The sequence below is a fragment of the Pogona vitticeps genome, chromosome 4 (assembly GCF_051106095.1).
Source record: "Pogona vitticeps strain Pit_001003342236 chromosome 4, PviZW2.1, whole genome shotgun sequence".
Lineage (NCBI taxonomy): Eukaryota > Metazoa > Chordata > Lepidosauria > Squamata > Agamidae > Pogona > Pogona vitticeps.
The window spans coordinates 24724645-24747265 of NC_135786.1; the positions used below are offsets into that span (position 1 = coordinate 24724645).

General features: G+C 40.9%; 1 protein-coding gene across 1 annotated transcript in view; it reads left to right on the forward strand.

Annotated features, from left to right (window-relative positions):
• Positions 1–11497: 11497 nt before the first annotated feature.
• The window catches only part of GDAP1L1 (ganglioside induced differentiation associated protein 1 like 1), a 43726-nt gene continuing 32602 nt past the window's right edge, over positions 11498–22621 (forward strand). The window contains exon 1 of the mRNA XM_072996922.2: positions 11498–12011. Coding sequence (XP_072853023.1) covers positions 11832–12011 — 180 coding nt within the window. The 5' untranslated portion in view covers positions 11498–11831. The remainder of the gene's footprint in view (positions 12012–22621) is intronic.

Below are 22621 nucleotides of genomic sequence, written 5' to 3' on the forward strand. Positions count from 1 at the left end.
CTCTATGTCTTTAAGGTGTACAAAATTATACTCAAAGTTTCAAAAGTGTCCCTAGAATAAATTTATCCCTTGTTCCATCCAAAGGTTCTTATTAAACCAGATGTCTTGTAAAAACATCCTTTTGAAATAGAAGCTTACTTATGGCCTGGCAAATGCTGCTAATTTGAAATTACTGTATATGTACTGAGTTGAATTCTGTTTTAGCCAAAGATTCTAGGATGCTTTGTTGCCATTCTTTTACAGAGAAAGCAAACTTCTATGCCATCTTGAACATGGAAATGTAAAGAATGGTTTGCACAGTCCCTCTGAACACACTGCAGATATGGCACTCTTCTAATTTTCCTAGGTATTTGTCGAGGGATAATCCTGCAGATCGGTCTTCAGTATCACTTTGGCCAACGATTCAGAGTAAACATAGACTTTTTTTCCCAGAATACAAGAGTCCTACAATTGGTCCTCTCTTTTTTTGTTTCACAAATTACTAGATTTTTTGTGTATGTATCTGCACATAGTTTGAGGAGACATACACTTTTGCTCTGGAAACATGTTTTGCTCTTTTCCTTGTTCAGCTGCTATCCCACTTTACCCTCACAATCGGTTATGACCTTTAAAAATGATTCTAATCTTGAATTTATGAGAGACCAAAGTAAAATTAATGCTTCATATACTTCTTCAGAAAATTACTCAAGACTTCTTGAGTTAGCAGGTACTGACTTTGTCCTAGAAGACTTCTGCTGGGCTCTGTTTAAATGGATATTTCTAGAATATCTAATACCATAGACTTAGAGCAATGGCATATCCATGTGCAACAGAAATGCAGCCTACTTTATCACTGGGCTCTTGTAAGCCATCTTCAATTTCATAGGTCAACTTCTGTTTTTCACACCTATTAGCTCTTTATAGAGGAAACAAGATCAACAATGCTAACTCACAAATTAGGAATGCAGATTAAGCTTGGTGCATAATTAACAAATTAGGCCAAAGCATACATTATGATTCCCTTAATACTCCCCTGTGCCTCTTTTTTTCCTTTTGTGGAGGCATAATGTTTTTTTTTTTAAAAAAAAACTATAAGTCTGTGTACTTGTGAATTTTTTTAGTTTTTTTTATGTATTGTATATAAGTTAGTTTATGAGACTGAAACTTAATCTTAAAAGCAGCCAACTATCCCATGAAACACTGAGATGCTCTAGAAAAGAGGAGAATCCACAGTTGCTATACATTGACCCATGTGCCAGCTCTTACAACAGGGAATCAGTCTAAAGAGAAATCTGTTCTCTTACAAGATTTGAAGAAAACAATTTGAATAAAGTGTATGAGAAAACCTTCCCGTGTCCTGTGGGTTTAAGGAAAAACACAAGTAGAAAAACTGGAATGCATTTGGGTAACGATCTGTGCCAATCCAGGAGCAAAAGAATGAATAGCAGGGAAATACTGCAAAATTAGGGTGGGCTTGCATATGCACTTAGAAGACTGGATTTTTTGATTCTTCAGACACAACCCTCCAAAAGCTGTACCTTGAAAGCAAGACTGAAAGTCATGGGAGTTTCCCAAGAGCTTGATGTTTGTTTCCGTGGAATTTGTGTGGAAGAATTTACTGTTGGGCTGTGTTCTTGCCGACTTTAAGCCAAATGTGTTTAAAGAGAGAAAAGTATAACCTGTAGTAGTTAATTTCAAGTTCAGGTTTACAACTTTAGGCTAGAGTGATAGTTAAGAAATGCGTGGGTATGTCATGCCCTAGATGTCAGTACTAGGTTCTATGCCATACAGATGTGTGACTACTGCCAAAAAACTTCATAAAGAATTTAATTAGTTTATTTGATTTATGTTGAAGAGCAGATTCTCTTCTTTGCCAGCCTTCTCTTACAGTGCTGGGACAATACAGAGGTTATGAGCGAATAGCTGAATCACTGCTTCTAAGCAAACTTGAATTGGAAACCATGGTAACCAAGCCTGCTTGAAGAGGGTCTGAACCTACATGCAGTGAAACCGAACCAAACCTAGCCTTGCTGTATTCATTTCTCTGGAGACAAAGTCTACCCTGCCATTGTTGGATTAAAAGATATCCAGTGCAATTTGAATGGAGTTGCTGAAAGCACAATCTGTAAGTTTTTGAATTAACTTCTGTTTCCCATTTTAGGGCACAAGGAGAAAAAAGAAAATCGGTGCAAGCCTAATTCTTTCCCTGTTTGAATTGGGAAAATGCGTGTTCTTCGTGCTGCCTTAGTAACAACCAGTAAGCTGGCGTCAACGGTATCTGCAAGATCCAGAGGATCCATTAAATAGTGTTTAAAATTGCCCCTTTTATAGAATTCTCAGAATGTAATAGAAAGACCACTAGATGGAGCTTTTGGAATAGTTCTCAAGCCTCTTTATTAGTCATAGCAATTCAATTTATTCACAAAGGTAGTCTTTAATCCCCCATCCTGCAGCCCTGATCAAGTCTTGGAACCATTGTAGTTAGTACTGTCTGAGTAAAGGGCTTCAGTTGAACTGTCTGAAATTTATTTTTGACAAATCATTTTCAGGAACATGTATTTCAGTGCCCAAATGGTTTGGAAAGATTGCCAGAAGCCAGTGGAAATTGATTATAATCTTCTTCCCCTTGTGAGGAATAGCCAGAGCAATCAAATCTTGTGCAAAGAAATGAGAATGTTTTTGGATACTGTACCTTACTTTAACAGGCATTAAGGGAAAAGACTGACCTCCTGACTTGAAAAGAACTAGAAAACTATTGAACCCATTAAACATAAATGCTGCCTTCTCTGTTTCTTAGTTGAATGCGACAATTACAGATTTTGAGAGTAAAATAAAGTATGGGACAAACCTAGAGGAGATGGGTGCTGATATTTACAATGTGGCATGGAAATTCATATTCTGGGAGCTGATTTAGCGCAGCTAAATTTTAATTCTATAGATGCTATTTCTTTTTGAGGCCTACTGTTTGTAGTCCTTGAGACCTACAGATAGAGCATTGTGCTTTAATCCCAAAGGCTACACAAAATTTACATTGGTATTTCCTCAGACTATGCTCAAAATTCTTAATCTAGACTAAGGTTTAAAACTCACAGGCAAGTTTATTTTGAGGGTAGAATTTGAATTAATTTAGCACACCTGTTCCTTGCCTTCATTTCAAAGGATTCAGAGTAGTATACAGTTACGTTATTCTACTTTATCCTAACAACAGTCCTATAAAGTAAGCTTGGCAACTAGATGAGAATTTCTGATAAATCAGAATTTGAACACAGATCTCTCTTCAGCCAACATATTTACTATATACAATGGCTGTATAGAGATTATAGATAGTTTTCATTGTAGCACACTTGGATAACACAACAATATCACATCCTTTTGTTCCACACTTTCTCATAACCTATACTAGATACAAATTAATCCTATAAAAAAAGAATAAGATAATTAAAAAAACCAAATATATTCTGCTTAATAAAGATAGAATATTGTTTCCGTGTTCACAATTCAAAATGCCAGAAAAGGGTACAATATTGCATTGCAATATTGTGCAAACAGGAGAAAAATGTCAAAATGTATGTAGCAAAGGTCAGCCTGACTTGATGACACCAGTATCAATAGTCAAGATGGTCTACTCTACAGGGTCTCCTTTTCTGTTCACTAGTACATTCACAGACACCAAGCAAACAATAATTCTAGAACCTTACTCCTTTATTCATCAGTTTAACCATACATTGCCTATACACAAATCAGTTGTCACGGCTGCTTTTCCCCAATAGTTTTCTCTCTCCCTCCCCTCCTGGCTTCTCTGCCTGGCTCCTTTCTTTTCATCACTCCTTGCACTGTCTCTGAACTCCATTCCATGGCTTGTTTGTTTATTTTTTCAAAGACATTTGAGCGTATGGTTCAGAAGTAATCCCCATTCACCTCAGTTTTATTAGTTTTCCAAAGTACTGGCAAGATGTTTGGGCAATAGCTACATAATTCTTTGTTGTGCGTGTGCAGGGAGATTTTGTGAAAACCTTTGTATATACAATAAGCATATTTAAGGTTCCAGATCTTCTTTCCAACAGGATAGATTAATTTCAGAGAAAAGAAAGGTTATAACAGGAATAATTTCTTTTTGAGTAAGTAGTGATATATTCGCGAAGGCTTTCACGGCCGGGATCTAATGGTTGTTGTGGGTTTTTCGGGCTCTTTGGCCATGTTCTGAAGGTTGTTCTTCCTAACATTTCACCAGTCTCTGTTGCTGGCATCTTCAGAGGACAGCATTCTGTGCTCTGTTCTTCAGAGTGCTGTCCTCTGAAGATGCCGGCCACAGAGACTGGCGAAACGTTAGAACAACCTTCAGAACACGGCCAAAGAGCCCAAAAAACCCACAACAACTATAAGTAGTGATAGATAGGCATTTGAAAAATAACTGAATTATCAATAAATGGGGAAATGGTTGCAAAATGCAATCACAGAGGAAGAAGACTTTTTAAAAGCAAAAATTAGATCATTAAAAGTAATTGTCCAACCTTCTCCAAAATTTGGCACAGAGCAAACCCATACTGTCTACATGCTGCCAAATATGGTCCTGATTCAATACCCCATTCAGAAGATAACCACATTTTGTTTGGACTGTCCCCTCCTATCAACAGTAGCTTAGGAATGCTGTTTTGACTGGTCACACAATATCATTTGTGTACTCCTGTGCACCACTAACTACATGTAGGCAGGAAGATGCAGTAAGGTATTAAAGTCACTGGGCGTCACAAAGAGACTTCTGGAGAGCTAGTATGCAATAATCTTCCACTGAGCTGCAACGAAAACTTGGGATGCAATTACTCCATATTTATCCTTTTTAAAAAAAGAAAAATCAAGAAACTGGGATACTTAAACATTGTCTAAAGCAGCCCTTTCCCAACATGATGCTCTTCATAATCTTCAGATGTCTTGGGACATGTATTCTCCCATCATCTTCAACTAGCATGGCCAGTAGAATCCCAGCATTGCAGCAGGGGACCACTGGCAGCAAAATCCTGAGTGGTAAGACTTGAAATATTTTCAAGGACATTGCTGTAAAAGTGTAGAGAGGTGAGGTGTGTTACACTGCTAGGTTTTGCAGTGCCCCACCGCTTTGAAATAGAATAAAATGAGGAGGGGGGAGGCAAAGGTGTGCTGTTTAACACAGTCTTTCTTTCTAAACAAAGGCATTTTCAGTGGGAAGATTATTCAAGGGAAACATGTTAAGACACCCTCAGCCCTAATTTGGATCAAAGGTTCCATGGTACTTTGTCTATGATCACAAAAGAGACTCTAGTCATGATATTGTTGCATTGTGTGTACTTTGATCCTGTAAAAGAATTCAGTTGCAATGGGATGCTAGATAGCTCTTCACATGCTATCATTTGTACTTTTGTAGAGGTATGATTATAGAAAATAACCATGCATTGTTACAGTTGAGTAAAGATGTGTGCATTGTTTCAACCACTATCATTTTGTCCTTTTCAAACACAAGAGGAAGCTAGATATTCTGGGTTGCATTACTTCCATTAACTTTTCCTAGATGATTGTTCCTGCACTTCTAGCTAAAAAGGGAGAGCTACTATGCAACAATCTGTGCAATTACTCTGCCCATCTAGCCAAAAAGTAAGTCAAGAAGGACACGTAAAGCAGGGGTGAGGAATATATTCCCCCCATACTATACTGTAATTCTCATAGTCTCTCATAACGGGCATTGCTAGCTAGGGCTGATCATGAGTTACTCACCCAGGCTAAGAGGCCACTGGAAGTACATGGGGCTGAGGACTCCGTGCCATCTTCCAGGCAGAAGAGAACAGTTCACTTTACTTGGTGATATGCTGTGGCCATTCTAGGCTTAGGAACCCTTGGGCAAGAACTTTTTCTGTGACGGTTCCTCTTCCATCAGTCAACCCTCCTCGTTTCCACTTCTGCTGCTGTCATGTTAGTCAGAGAGACTATGGAGGTAGTGATGACAATAGCTCCTCAGCCTCCTCTCTGGGCCAGAAGGCAGTGGCCATAGCAAGGTGAAACAGGGGAAGACTTGGGAGAGTAGCAGCCTGGTGTGCTCTGTGGGTGCCTGCCTATCCAGAACCAGACACTTCTCTTAATAGGCTAGACCAGTGATGGCGAACCATTGTGAGCCCGAGTGCCCAAATTGCAACACAAAACCAACTTTTTTGTTTCAAAGTGCCAACACTGCAATTAAAACTGAATACAGTGCTGAGGTTTTCATTTAGAAAAAAATGACTGCCCTTGCACTGCAAGGGTTAAATGCTTGTGTTTTTCCTATGGGCAGTATCAACAAAGAAATACTTACTGGTCCTCCAATCCCCCATTGTGCTAGACCAGTAATGCTCGCCATTGCACCCCTCCCCTGGACCACTGCACCAGCAGAGGGGAATGCCAAAATCCAGGATTGGAGGATGGGTAAGTATTTCCTGATGGCGTCTTATGGCTCATGTTCCCACAAAAAGGGCTCTGCATGCCATAGGTTCGCCATCACTGGGCTAGACAGAGAGGCCATGTGGTCTTCTAGATGCTATTGGAGTGCTGCCCAATGACCCAGTCGTTTTAGGTGGCCTTTAACCATGGGATCATCTATGAACAAAGCACATGTTTCGTTATCGTCCAAAAGAATCTGGCAACATATAGGGGACCCCTTGTTTCTTTCTGGCAATCTGCCCCAAAGTGAAAGAATAGAAAATAGGATTCTTGGTACCTACAGGATCACCTTATCTCACATTAGTCTGTCCAGACATTAAGATCACCTTCTGAGGTCATGCTTTGAGTATCATCACCATCTGTACCATGACAGAAATCATGGCCTTTTCAGTTGTGGTGCCCCAACGTTTAGAATATCCTGTCAGGAGATATTTACATAGTGGCATCCTTTGGTACCTGGTGGGAGGGGCAGAAAAATCCTTTGACCTGCGTTTCAGTATAGTAGACTTTAGGATTTTAATCACAATGCACTAGTATTTTATTACAATTCTGCTGTTGATACATGTTATTGTTTTGTATTTTATTGTATTTCATTTTTTAATAAATTATTGTAAGTCTTTCAGAGAGCTTTGGCAGAAGTTTGACTTAACCATTGAGTCACATAAAATAATTTGGTAAAAGTTGCTCTATAAGACCTGGATCTACCTCTTAAACTGGACCAAGGCCCTGATTTAGGGGAGAGGGTATACTTCTAAAATAATAGAACTGTAAGGCTTGCTGGATAGTTCCATGAATCAGCACATGAGGTTGGGAGTTTGATTCTCCATTTTGCCTCCTGTGAGAAAAGTCAGCCTGCGTAGCCTTGGGCAACTTGTTCAGTCTCAGAACACCCCCAGAAGAAAGGAATGATAAACCACTTCTGAGTATTTTATACCTACTTTCTTTCTTTTTAAAATTCATATCAGAGTATTGAACAACATATACAGTACGAAATACAGGAAAAATTAAAAACAAATTAAAATTATTTATTGTTAATTGTTTTGACTTATATACCATTCCATAGTGCTAGAGCACTCTCTGGTCAGTTTCTAACATAATTATGCAAACAACATATTGCCCCCACACACACACCAGCAAGTTGGGTATTCATTTTATTGACTTTGGAAGGATGGAAGGCTGAATCCACCTTGAGCCAGTTACCAGAACCCATCAAGATCAAAATCAGGTCGTGAGCAGAAGCCTAACTGTAGTACTGCAGCTTAACCACTTCACCATGAGGTTCGCTAATGTTATGGTTCAAAATGTTAAAATAATTAGTCTAATTTTTTTAATCAGAAGTGAGCTAATTCAATAGTCTTATCTTGGCCATTTGCTAGATCTTCTTTTGTACATGTGGTGGAGCATAAATTGCCCCACCACAACGTAAGTGCTGCATTGATCGAATTTTTCTTCAGTCACAGAAAATTTGTCCTGTATCCAAGTAGCCACATTTTACTTCATTACTCTTTGATCTTCTGTGAGGGTTCATTTAACAGTGAACAAGTGTCTGTAACATGATTGTGAGTCTTTTCTCCTTCTGCCAACGGGTCCAGAAGGGGCTTCCAATCATCAGACAGGAAGAAGGTTACCATAACTATTATCCCATGGTCTGGGTAAATTGGTAGGGACCCAGTCTCTCACGGTCTGCCCTGTCAAACCTTCCAGCAAGGGCACAGTCTCGTCATCCTGATCGCCATTCCACAGGGCTCGTCTCTTGGAGTCCCGATCCTCCCAGGGTCCTCCTGGTAACTCTTCTTCCTCATCTCTCTTATTCTCCATTCCAGCCTTTCTCTCTCTCCACTTTCTCTCTTCTCTCAGTCTCCTCCTCCACTCTCTAGCCTCGGCTTCTCCCCAATAAGAGGGTCTAGGGGGAATCTCTCTCTCCTTCTGTAATCCGCCTCCTCCTTAGGCACTCTCGGTCTCTCCCATAATTCATCCAGGGATCCTCCGTCTACACCCATTCCCAACCGGGCAGCAACTGACTCTTTCTCCTTTTTACCTTCCCTGTTCCTGCCTCAAACCCCACCCTCTTTTTCCTCTCCTTTCCCGCCTTTTCCTCCTGAACCTCTCTCATCGTTACTCTCTGCATCTCTTCAGTCAGCTCCTCTATTTCTGTCCCTTGCTGAGCTTCTGCCATAGGCTCTGGTGCTGGCTGGGGTCTCGCCTCCTTATCCTCACTGTGGGGGGGGGATGACTCTCCAGTGAGTGGGGGATCCCTCTCGCCTTCTGTCTCATATCTTCCTACGTCAATTTGAAGTCTATTAAGTGATAGTCCAGCTAGATTGACCTGGTGGGAAACAATCTTCATTCATCCATTCAGCAAGACATGTTGCTTTTATTCTCTCTATGTTTATCCTTACCTCTTCATTATCAAGTTCTAACTGCTGTCAAAACAGCAGATTCACAGCTTAAGCATCTCTGGCAGATGGCCATCCAACTTTGGTTTAAGTGCACAGGTGAGTCGCCCACCTTCTGAGGAATTCCATTGTTGAACAACTCTTGTTCCTCTTTTTGGTCAAGAAGAACAGCTTTGCTTAATCAAGAAGTTCTTCTTAATCTTTAATGGAAATCTCATTTCTTGTCATATGGTGTAGCAAAGTAGTTAAACTGGAATACTGTAGTCAAGACTCTGTCATGGCCTGAGTTCAGTCCCAGTGGGTTCAGAAAGCCATTCAACGTTGGCTCAGCCTTCCATCCTTCCAAGGTCAGTAAAAGGAGCACACAGCTCTTGGGGGAGGGGGCGTTATTTGCATAATTATGTTGTAAACTGCTCAGAGAATGCTCTAGCACTATGGGCGGTATATAAGTCAAAACAACACAACAAGCAACAACATATGAATATATTAGCTCAGGTCCTACTTTATTGAGCTTCAGAAAGCAAGCTTACTCCGCCTTATAACACTTCAGATATAGGAAGATGGTTATATTGGTATTCAGTCTTCTCTATTTTAGGCTAAACACATCCAACTCCCTCAGCCATTCTTTATCAGCCTTGGTTTCTAGACCCTTTGCCATCTCGGTTGCTTTCCTTTCAAGATGTTCTAGCTTCACAATAATGTTCTTGAAACCATGATGCCCAGAATTGAATATTTTTAGCTGAGGTATCATCAAAGCAGAATAAAGCAACACCATTATCTCCCTCAATCTACTGATGAGGCCTAAAAGTGCACAGTTTATTTGCAACATCATTACACTATTGACTTATGTTTAACTTGTGATTTACTAAGATTTCTAGATTCCAAAAGGTATCATTGACAAATCACTCATCCTATATTTGTGCATATTTTTTCTGCCTAAATATAACACTTTTCATGTTACATATAAGTAATTTATTTACATTTTTTCGTTAAAATTCTTTTCCCCCCCACTTTCTCTAAATCATCCTGCATGTTGCTTCTGTTCTGTGAAGTATTGCTACTCTTCCCAGTCATTCACAGATTTGATGGACACCCCCTTTACTTCTTTATGCAAGTCATTTGCAAAGGTATTGAAGAACACCATATATCTGGTCAGACCTCACCTGGAATGTGTTTTTAGGGGTATTTGTTCCTTCAGAATATTTGTATGCTTGTTGTTAGCTTTAAATATTGTCTTTTAATAAGGTAAACCACTCATTTTTTAGGAGAAAGAAGGGATAAAAACTTTTTAAATAAATAAACAAACATCAGGCTAGGAAAGATTCCTGTGGACTCTGCTTGTTACTACTCTCCAGCATGATGAGGAATCAATGGTGCACGCTGAAGAAACAGCACTCTTTGGATACAGCCCACCAACCAGCTATAAATCCATCTAACGGTGGCATAATCTCTAGACCACATTTTACCACAAGAATTTTGTGGGAGACCTCATCAAAAGCCTTGTGGAAATCAAGTGATATGACACCCACAGCACTCCCCTGATCCATCAAACTCGTAACCCTATTAAAAAGAGAGAGAGAATTAGTCTGGCATGTTTTGTTTTTGTTTTTCACAGCCACCTCCTGACCTGAGCTGCAGCTCCTAGTCTTGATGAACTATCTATTTTTAGCTCAGTACACTTAACATTAACCACATGCCTGGCTTTATGGAAGCCCTGCAAGGCCTTAATGGTCTGTTTATTACTGACATTTGTTCTCACTTCTTCTGATGAATTCAGAGTACTGTAGTATAAATGGCTCTTGCGCCTCACAACAGTCCTGTGCAATAGGTTAGTCTTATAGCCTATGCTTAGTCCAAGCCTATCCACTGAGTTCCATTGTGGTTTTCAATCTAAGTTTCTAAATTACCAGTCCAACCCTCCAACTACTACACCACACTGCCTTTCTATGAAGAGGAGAAAAAAACCAAAGGACTCCTGTATTGGATAAGATTTATTGTCATCTTCATTGTCTTAACAGCAGCAAATCAGGTGCTCTGGAAGCTTTGAAGTAATATCCTCCAAATTTTTGGTCACTAAATTTGATATATTATTGCCTCTAAAACTGTGGTTCCATTTACTTACCATGGATAGATGCTGTGTAAATCTCTCTGATATTCTGTAATATAATATAAACATAAGAACATAAGAAGAGCCCTGCTGGATCAGGCCAAGGGCTCATGTAGTCCAGCTTCCAGTATCTCACAGTGGCCCCACCAGATGCCTCTGGGAGCACATGAGACAAGTACATACAGTACCTGTCTCCTGATACCCCTCCCCTGCATTTGGCATTTTGAGGTATCTTCCTTTTAAGCCAGGAGATTATACATTCCCATCATGGCTTGTAACCTGCAATGGACTTTTTTTTCCTCCAGAAACTGAGCCCCAATCTTCCATGTTCAGATTTTGAACACTTAAAGCGGGGGGGGGGGGGGTTTGGAATGGCACAGGTCCAAAATCTCACTTGAATTTAGAAAGACAACAAAGCATGCAGGTTTTTCTCTGAAAAGACTTGGTAATTATCTGGACAATCTGATTTCCTTCCCTTACAAGTCATTCTGATCAAGGAGGCCCGCCTGCCTTGGTAATAAGATGCCGTCCCCCAGTTGTATATGTGTGTGTGTGGATTCTCATGTGGCACAAGGCTGTCTGTTGTGTCCATGATTGGAACAATGGATGAGCAGTGCAGCAGTCCGCCTCTGGGGCAACCTTGCCACGGTTGTAACGGGGCTGTGATTTAACACGCGCACGCAGGCTACACACACACACGCACACGCACACCCTTCTTCCTCTCCTCGACCTAGACAGATGCTGCTCCTGCTGCTTCCGATCCCGCTGCCGATCCGGAGCGAGTAATGCCATTTCAAACCCCTTGGTCTCCGGTCATGATGCTGTTTCCATGAGCCCATGTGATGCTCCGATAGTACCGCGGCTGCAGCTTTCCCCTCTCTCCGGCTCTTCCATAATCTCGGGCTGTCATGGCGACTCCCAACAATGTGACTCCCACCAACTGCAGCTGGTGGCCCATTTCAGCCCTGGAGAGCGAGGCAGGCCAATCCATGGAGGCTGAGGAAAACCAGGACCCGACGCACCCCGCTTTCCGACCCAAGGACCGGCTGGTGTTGTACCATTGGACTCAGTCGTTCAGCTCGCAGAAGGTAAACGTTTCCTCTGAGGGAGGGAGGCGAGGGGTCGGGCGGCCAATCTGACCCCAGGCAATCCCCGGGACATCGAGAGGGTGAAACGGGGGGCTGGGGGGGGGGAAGGCGGGGATAAGAGAAGGAACAGCTTGTTTCTCCTGCGGATCGTCCAAAGGAGCCGTTGGCAGGGAGCGTTCTTTAAACAGAGGTGTGTTGGGTGGCTCCCCATCTCTGCCATTTCCATAGCAGCTGTGTGAGGGGAGGGGGAGGGTCTGCCTCTGTCTGGTTTGGGGGATTTTTATGGGGGATGTGTGAAGAGGCTCCTGATTTAAGGTCTGATTCTTCCAGCAGAAGAATGAATGAATTAAGGAGGGGCAGGAGAGGCACACAGATCCTGACCTCTTTGACAGATAATGATGGAGGCAGCAAGGCAGGCGGGTACAATAGAGAGGAATTCCTGAGGAGATGTGTGTGTTTGGGGGGGGGGTATTGAGCATAGACTGTACCAAATTATCCATTTATTTCTGACACTGCAGTATTATGACTGACACTTGGTCTTCTGCCCGGTCTCTTCCACCCATCCACAGCAGCTATGTTTATATTTGGGGAAAGGGGGAGTTGATTCACCCTCAAAGCAGGTGGCATTACTTTCTGGATTTCTCCTTGCTTCATCAACTAAACCAGGGCAGGAGTTTACACAGGATGAAGCATGGCTGACCTTTATTTTTCACAGCCCCCACATGTGCCTGAAGGGCACCAGCTGTTTCTTTTATCAGACCTTATATATAAGTGTCCAGTAATGCACAGCCAACAAGGTGAACGGGCAGGTCGCTTCCAGGCATGAGGGCCTCTAATTCCCCCTGAGAGTTGACTCACCTTTCCTTTGGTAAACCTGAATGGGCAAAGGCCCAATACACGTACATGCAAAAAGGAAACCCCTGTGTGAATCTGTGGAGTCAACTGAAAACGTATGTCTAGTTCCTTCTGGACTTGCATCTTGCCAGTGACTTGATTTGTATTTTCTCTGTCTCTAAAATCATCTCATTCAGCCTTCCCTCCCTTCCCCCCTTCTTTTTTCCCTACAGCTGACATTTCCTTTCAGGGTCTTTGTGTGTGTGTGTGTGTGTGTGTGTGTGTGTGTGTGTGTGTGTGTGTGTGTGTGTGTGTGTGTGTGTGTGTGTGTCTTTACCTCTGTCTTTCAGATTGGGGAGGAGAGAGTTAATCAGCTACTCATACATGCTTTCCTACAACTAATCCAGAGCTAGCCCCACCTCTATCAGGAGCTGATGGGACTCCACAGGCAGCAGATTGCATAGTTAAAGTGACAGCATAAGGAATGTGGCATCACTAACTGAGCCCTACTTGGATGAGTTGTGTGTGTTGAGAGGGCATTACCTGCAAAACAGAAAGCTTTCTCTTTGCCCTGAAACATACACATTGGCTTCCTAATGAAATCTTGGGTTAAAGCGCATAACCACAGCATGTGAGGGAAAGCTTAATGGGGCAAAGTGTAAAACAGAAATAATCCACATTTTAGATTAGAATATCAGTTAACTTTAAAGATTTTTATTTCTTCAGGACTATTTCAGCCTTCATGTAGGCTCTACCGCTGTTTTCCCAGAGTAACAGTAGAGTGAAAACTTGACATGCTCAGAACATTTTGAGATTTAGGTCCCCTCTGACTTCATTACTCACAGTATCTAGCACATGAGGAAGGAAGGAAGAAGGGAGGATTTAATATAGATATACTCATAGATGGTAATAAGATGCCAAACTGAAATTAGTTATTATTGACAGCAATAGCTTTTCTTCCTTTTTCCCCCAGTACCATGGCCAGAACATAGAATGAATATGGCAATGTAGAAAGCGATGTCATCTAAAACACGGAAATGGTTCTGCAAAGACACAAATCTTATTCTTTGCATAAACTGATAACACCAGAGACAAATGGTCATATTGAACAAATCATTCCATATATCCTTCTAGACTAGCAGTTCTCAACCTTGGGTAACCCAGGAGTTCTTGGACTGCAATTCCCAAAAGTCTTCACCACCAGCTGTGCTGGCCGGGGTTTCTGGGAGCTGCTGTCCAAGAACACCTGGGTTACCCTAGGTTGGGAACCACTGTTCTAGACTATTCTTCTTAAACTATTTTCACAGAGAACATCTGGAATTTTGCACCAAAAAGCAACCAACTTCTGCAACTAGAATACCCAATTCCTGTGACAGAAATAAACCCAGTAATATCACTTCTATCAAATTAATTTCAGTGCTTTGTACAATCTCCGTAATTACAAGATATGATTTTGAGAATATTATTCTGTACTTTGGGGTCAAGAACTGGGAAAGTAAATGGACATACCTGATGAAATAGAACTTGGGAACTAGAGGTTTAAGAAGGAAATGAAAGCTGTAATCCACTGAAGAGAGAGCACCTACACAGAGGGAAGACCAAACCACACTGTACCAGAGACGTCTATATGAGATGATTGTTGTTTCATTTGCCAACCGGTTTTTGCATGGTCTGTTTTGGATTAGCAATGGATCTCTGAGGTCCTCAGGTAGAGCTGGAAGCTGCAGAACAGCACAGAAACTGTTCTGTTGGCCAGACAAAGACAAAAGACCAGGCTCCTCCTATTCATACACAACCTTGCTTTTGTATTTAAGTAGTACTCTGAGCTTTAAAGTTAGTTTTGTTGGATGTACATGGGTGTCTTTCTCCTTTGTGGGAGGGGAGATGACATTCTGTGCTAGGACACAGATCCTTCCACACCCTAATACTGTAGTTTCCAGATATGTTGGAACACCATTGCTAGCCCACAGTTATATCATGTGATATGCAGGCCGTGTTGGGTGGGGGGGGGGCGACATCAGATTAGGGAAATGACAAAAAGCAGAATTTTGAAGGAAGCAAAACAAATGTGCTACTAGGGATCAGTGGTTCCAACACACATACCATTCTCTGCATACCCCACTATTTATTTTAAAACAATAATGTAATTAATAAAATGATTATGCAATAAATTGAACATTTAAATGTATAATACCAACATTTTCAAATCTAATGTGATTTCATCTGTCTCAGATTACAGATGTATCTAGTCCCAGTCCCATTCATGGCTGGCCTGGTGGTTGCAAGGAGTCCACAATCATGATTTACTGGCAATTGCTTTCTCTGTCACATGTCACTTAGTACAATAGTTGGAAAGCAAAGGCACAACTGCCTCTCAGCCCGGAGAGCAGTTTAGTTATTTTGGCTCAATAATCACTGATAGGGCCGCCCTACACAAATTTGTTCTAATAATCTCCTTTCAATGCCATCCCCTCCCCCACATCTTACTCCATAAATGAATCATGTGATCTGTGAAGAAGTATTTTATTTTCCTGGTCTTATCATCTTATGATGGCTGCCTATAGGTAGAAAAACTTGAATAAAGTTTTGATTGGGAAAATGTTGAAGTCTTGGGGGCCCTTTGTTATTATATTTGGTCAAGTCATTTCTGAGTTATGGTGACCCTAAGAATTAGTGAATTCAAAAAGGCCCTGTCATTTGAAAGATCAAGTCTTGCAAATTCAGAGCCATTGTTTCTTTTACTGTACTGAGTCAGTTCATCTCATGTTCCTCTCTTCCTGCAGCCTTCTGCTTTTCCCAGCAATGAATCTTGTCTTCTCAAATTGTATTCAAAGTATGATGGCTTCAGTTTAATAATTTTTGGCACTTCAAGCATGTGTGTTTATGCTCAACACAATCCACTTCCTCAGATGCATGGAATACAGTTTCATCACATACAAAACACATCCTGAGATGCATGTAACACAAAACCATTTTATTGTACTCTGGACATACAAGGAAGTGGATTGTGATCCATAAAAATCCACACCCAAATAAATCTGTTACTTCTAAAGGTTTCACAAGATTCTGGTATTTTGCTGGACAAGGCTAATACAGCTGCTCCCCTGAAAACTGATTAAGAAAGCAGCTCAGCAGCTGCATGAGTATGGATGCTGGGGAAGAGCGCAGAGAGATAGGAAAGAAACAGTTTCATGGATGTCATTAGCTTCTATTTGTGACTGTAATATTCACAGCCCATTGCATACATGTGGCTAAGCCAAGTACCTCTGCGAGGTGAACCAATTTATTACAGTATCATTTCTGTAGGGCAATTGCCCTTTCTTGGTGATAGAGGCAAATGGAAGTATCTTTAACTTATGTTTAATTATAGTCTTAATTGGCAGGCCCACATATATATTAACTAAGTTTTCCACAATAAGATTTCTCTAGTAAACAAAGGTGTTAAGCTGCTTGTTGGTCACCTGCAACACATCCTTGTCATTTTATCTTTTAGATCAGTTTTAGACATGGCCCTGCAGATGTTGTCAAACTGCTGGATCGCTCAGTGGTTTAGGTGTCTGGTTGTGGAGCCAGAGACTGGGAGTTCAATTCCCCACTGTGCCTTCTTGACAAGGACTGAACTCGATGATCTATAGGGTCCCTTCCAGCTCTGCAGTTCTAAGATTATTACACCTTCCATCAGTTACCACAACTGTCTCTGCCCTAGCTGGGGCTAATGGAAATTGCAGTCCAGCAATATTTCATTTTGACCAAACTCTGGGAGGCAGTGGAAGACAGGAGGGCCTGGCGCGCTGTGGTCCATGGGGTCGCGAAGAGCCGGACACGACTAAACAACAACAAAATATTTCATGAACCACACATTTTCCATCTCATTTAGATCTACAGTATGTCATTCCTTACATCCAAATTCAGAAATTTGCATGTACTAGGATTTCACTGTTCTTCACTGAAATAAAAAGAAATCAGAAGACCACTACTGTAACAGCTTACTTGCCCTTAAGGGCCTCTTTGCAGTCTGAAGAGAAACTCCAAAACAACATCCCTAAATTTCTGCTGTTTGTGCTTTTAGTCTTGTGAGTTTGTTGCAGGATGTAAATGTATCCATTTTTTAAGGTCCCCAAGTACGTGCTATGGACTATAGGTCCCAGAGATTCTGGCACCCCAAAAGCTGATCCTGCAGCCTAAATGTACTACCTCATCATAGCTGACTGAACAGACTTGGGACCTCTTAAGTTCCTTCAAAGTTTGTTACCTGCCAATGGACAGGTAACAAACCTATAGTAATTTGCTGTACAGTACTCGGAGAGCAACCCTGAAGGCTGTTAAGAGCAGTGTCAGAACATCTTGAAGGTTAGAGGGATTCACCGTTCCATCTGTTGCCTCTAATAGGAAGCCCTGACCTGTCACAAATACTACATTTGCAATGGGAGCCTTTGATGTTTCTGCTAGCTTGCAGAAACTGTGGGTAGTTGTGTGTTTGGTTGTTAATGAATTCTGCAATTCAATACAATGGTAGTAAAATGGATTATGTGGAATATCTGGTTCCCTTTCATGTGACAGGGAATATCAGATTGCTGGATATTAGAAACCAGCAAGAAGATAAAGTAAAAGCTGTTGATGCTAAAAAAAGAAATTAAACAAATGAAAAGTTGTCACCGAAGTGCAAGCTTGATTGGACCTAGGGGTGTTTGTGCATGGGGTTGTATTGTATCGATTCACCCTCCCCATTTGAAGGGTAGTAGAAGTTATCACTGTAGCATATACTCAAGAAAATGAATCCCTTCCTTTTCTTTGTCATTTGCTTGACTTGGCTTTTTTAGTTCATTTTTAAAATCAATAATGTATTACTTTGAAGACTGCACTAGGAAGCTAGGAGTGAGTGACCCCAATTTGCTTCACTTATATTGTGAGTGGAACCATGTGCGATTCACACATGCTCTGACTCCACTAATGCAAAGACACTTCATGAAGATGCCACGATTTCAATGTCAAGTCAAGTCTTCACAAACACACATCCGGTTTTTTTTTGTTTTTTTTTTGTTGTTGTTGTTGTTTTGGTGCCCTTTTGGGTGCAGTAATTAAATCATGACTCTAATACAGATTTTGGCTTATTTTTCCAAGGGAAATGCATACAGTATTCCCACAGGACAATGCAAATTTCCCTTTGGGACTTACTGTACATGCTTTTTTGCTGTTTAGTTTAGTTTTTTCTATTTCCAAAGGGAAGTGGAAATTATATGGGAGTCATATTTCTGTTCAAGATCTGAACTTGTCCCAACTTACAGTTCCTGAAGGCTCAAATAAATCTTCTCTCAGAATCTCAGTCAGGCACCCTTGTCACCTCTAAACAGAGGACGTTACATACACCTCTATGACACCATCCGAAATACTGTCCCGAATGGTTCTCTCCAACTCTGTCATGTTTATTTGTTTAAATGACAGGCTGCTTTTCCTCCAAACAGCTCGTATATGGTCTTCCTCCCATTTTTCTTTCTCACAACAGCCTCCTGACTCTCTTACCACTATTGAATCTTCCCATATAGCCCTCTTGGCTACAAAAGTTGGGACTTCGATTCCCTACTGTGCCTCCTTGACCAGGGGCTGGATTCAATGATCCATCGTGTACCTTCCAGTTCTGCGGTTTGATCATGGTGATGATGATGGTGATGATGATGGTGATGATTTGCCTGTATTTGGGCTAGTTCCAGATTTCACCCCCATATGTACCTAGTAGAACCCCCATATGTTAATGACCCTCAAATTTGCTCGTGATATTGACACAATAAAGAGAATAGAGATCGGAATCCTTACAGTGAATTTACCACAATTTCTCAAAGTAGTTCTGCATTGGGAAAGTTGTGGAAAATTTAACATCAGCTCATAGATGCCCTCTCTCTCTCTTTTTTAAATAGAGAGCTCTGGAGAAGTATCAGTAATAGGCTCTGCTAAGGTACTGGAGCTCCAGAAGTTTTTCAAGGATGCTCTGTGCTGATCACAGATCCTCTCAACATGTGGTAGAAATACCATAAAAGTGTAAGATTCATTCTTCATTCTCACCTATATGTATGTATGTATGTATGTATGTATGTATGTATGTATGTATGTATGTATGTATGTATGTATGTATGTATGTATGTATGTATGTATGTATGTATGTATGTATGTATGTATGTATGTATGTATGTATGCATGTATGTATGTATGTATGTATGTATGTACTGCATTTCTGCACCACCCATCTAGTGACCACCCTCTCCCCGGAACTGAAAGATAAAATGATATGAGCAAAAATAATATGAGCAAATAAATTGGGGGGAGGCTCATATGGTGATGGCTAAACAAAATTCCAAATTGAAAAACTCAAAGAACTTTCAGCTAGAAAATTATCTCCCACAGAGGATATTCTTAAAAGCTTATTTCTAGAGCTCTGTTTTGTTGTCGCCTTTGTCATGGAATGGAGACAGGAAAAGTCTCAATATGTTGATAAAAGGTGTTATGATGAACAGAACTTGAAAGGATACTATAGATACTTAACTAGAGGCTAAGAAATTTAGTTGCTGTTACATTTTCTTTTCCAAATGAGATTTTCCCCCAGTTCACAAAAGTAGGTAAACTGTTTCGCCTTGGTTATTTTTAAAAGAATCATCTAATTATAGTGAATGTACTTTCAGAAAACTGTGATCCTGGCCCTCTATATGTACCCTGAACATATTCTAGAACCTGGATTCTGGTGTGTCCTCTTTATTACTTCAGGGAAATGGCAAGATCTCTTCTGCCTTGCTTTACATACGGAATAAGCTGGAAATGGTTGCAAGAACAAATCCTTTAATATCCACATGCTGCCATTTGAAACACTTTTTGCTAATTAAAAATAAATAGGAAAACCTAATCTTCCAGTGCTTCTTGCCAAACTTTTTGTGACCGACACAAGTCTGAAACCTGGGATGTCTTTTATGAAAAAACAAAACAAAGCAAAACAAGACACCTCAGCCAAAACACTTGTTTGCAGATTTATTTCTTTAGGCTCATTACCTTTAGTTCAACATTTCATAATTGGCTTGTGTGTGGTGTGCATTGAAATCTCCATGAAACAAGCAGTCCTGAAATGCAGCTTTTGCTGCAGCGCCTGAATATGAGGGGGCAGCACACAATGAGTCGGAGCCTTTCAGACAGACAGCTCAACCTCCTAGATTGGTTGGTAATCAGGTGTGCTGAGAGGTTCTGAATCTGTGGGTGTATTTAGACTGAAAACATATATCATTGCTATCTAGAAAACATGCTTTGCATACAGAAAATCCCAACATGGATCCCCGTGATGATCTCAGCGTAACAAAGCTTTATTTACAATAATGTTATACTGTTGCTCTGTTACTAAGAACCACTAAAGCATTAACAGATGGATTAGAGAGAGAGATGGCTGAGATATATCTGTAAATTCCAATCTACTAATTAAAGGCTGAAATAGAGACCAAAAATTCCTAGCTGTGCGCGTGTATGTATGTGAGTAGAATCCTACTGGTGTCTGTATGAGGTTTGAGTAACCTGGTATGGCTAATTCTGGCTAATTAATGAGGTGTTGGAACATGTCTTAGTTGTGCAACTAGGTGCACTGGCAGTATGTACATATTTTCTTTATAAAACTATTTGCAAGGAAATGATTTAAATTCACTGGACCAAACCATGAAGAAAAGGCATGTGACCAAAGATGGCCCTCGGATAAAAATACACTGCTTTGGATGAGGAGCACTTTGTCCTTCTGAAGCATCTTTGTAAGGCCATGCAGGAGGTTTAGGAGACCTGAGACACATGTGATTTTGAGGGGGCCTAGAAGGGACCAAACATGTATGTACAAAATTGTACCAAATACAAATGACATCAAACTGGAAACTTTAAAAAAAGCAAATTGCAGGGTTTTAGTTAGCACACAAACCTCCTGTGGAACCTTAAAAATAAAATTTTAATAACTGGTTTTTGCCACCCTGGCTCACTGCAAACAGTGCTTTAAAAAACTGTGAAGACAGCAATGCACACAGATCCTCCTTTAGTTCAGCTCAGCTGTCTTCAGTGCCCTCCCATAGACTCAGCGTTTTCCTTCGGCTTGCCATCCTGCGTGGTTACAGCGGTTTCAAACATTGAACCCAGCCCAGAATCCCATGGTTCTCCTCCCGCCATTTATGAAAACAGGATTTTACAAATACAGTTTAGTGTTGCTTTCCAGAGCAAAATCTAAATGGGAACGTGCACATAATTACCATAGATGCATCATGCTCTTTCCAGTGTAAAAATGACATCTACATAATTATCTTTTGAAAACATCAGGTCACTTCAGCAGTGTGACAGGTATTGTACATGGGATGATACTGAGTATGCACAAAGAACCAGATATGTACAAAAAGCCAGAAAACCTGAAATGTATTTACTCCGGATGGTTAGACTCTCTGAATCATATAGATTGGAGAGGTGGGGGGGGGGGACTTTGTCAAGGCAACTAAATAGTGCTCTCACCCACCCCACCCCCACAAAGCCACCAAGCAGCGTGGGCGGTAAAGGAATGCACACTATATTTTTCCTGTCTCAGCAGATCTCACCACCTGCTAGAGAGAACAACCGTGTGGCTAAGCCAAATCAAATACCCCCTTCACAGTCGAAGGACTAGATAATCTGGCACTGAAACTGTCAGCCCAATCAAGCCCAACGCTTAAGTCCGCAATCGTTGCTGTCGCCAGCTAGAGGTAGCAAATCAGGACATGACTGGGATTAAAACAAGAAATAAATAAAAACAGCTCAAAGAGCGGAAAGAGCCAATCCCTTTGGTGTGATGAAAACATTTTAAGCAGAACGTGTCCGGATCGCCACAGGGTTCTTGCTCTATAATCACAATCCCTTTCACATTGCCTCTGCAAAAACACAGTTCTCATAGGCAGCCATCTACGTATTTAGAAATATCAGGTGGTACAGTCTTTGGGGGACTGTACAACTTCAGGATCCGAGGCATGGCCTGGCATACATTCGAATGTTTCCCTGTGGCAAGCAGGCAAGCAAGCAATAAGTAAGTAAGTAAGTAAGTAAGTAAGTAAGTAAGTAAGTAAGTAAGTAAGTAAGTAAGTAAGTAAGTAAGTAAGTAAGTAAGCAAGCAAGCAAGCAAGCAAGCAAGCAAGCAAGCAAGCAAGCAAGTAAATAGGCAGGTGGAAAAAGCTACCCAGTTAAGAAACCTGGTTTCTTCTTCATGTATTTTTACACTTTCATAGGCAGTTTTGAATTGATACAGCTCTGGGAGGGAATTCATTACTTGCATTTTAAAGTACTGTAATTCCAGAATGTCCATTCCATTCCATTATCCATTTCCCCTTCCTCACAACTTAGAATCTTAAACACAAATGATGTTTAGAGCATACATTCATTAGGATTTTAAAATTATAATTTTTGTGTTTTGTATGTCAACTGCCCTGTTAGATCTGCATTCTAAAATATATATTTCGTGCACATACCATCATGATATTTCTGTAGTATGGAGTGCAGAAAAGACAAAGTCATCAGCTCAAAGGTTTTCACACTACAATTTTTATGCATAGACTCAGATGGAAAGGTCAAAGGAGTCAGCAATCTATCACAAGAGTTGACCCGTTTGAATGAGTGGAACTTATGGAGGAACTGACTCACCAAATCCCCATTGATTCAAGAGGGCTATATGGCAAATAAGTAAGGAAAATATCCCCTCCCCCGGTATGCTTGTACGCCACAAATTGGGCAGACCCTGCCAGCCTCATCTTACCTAG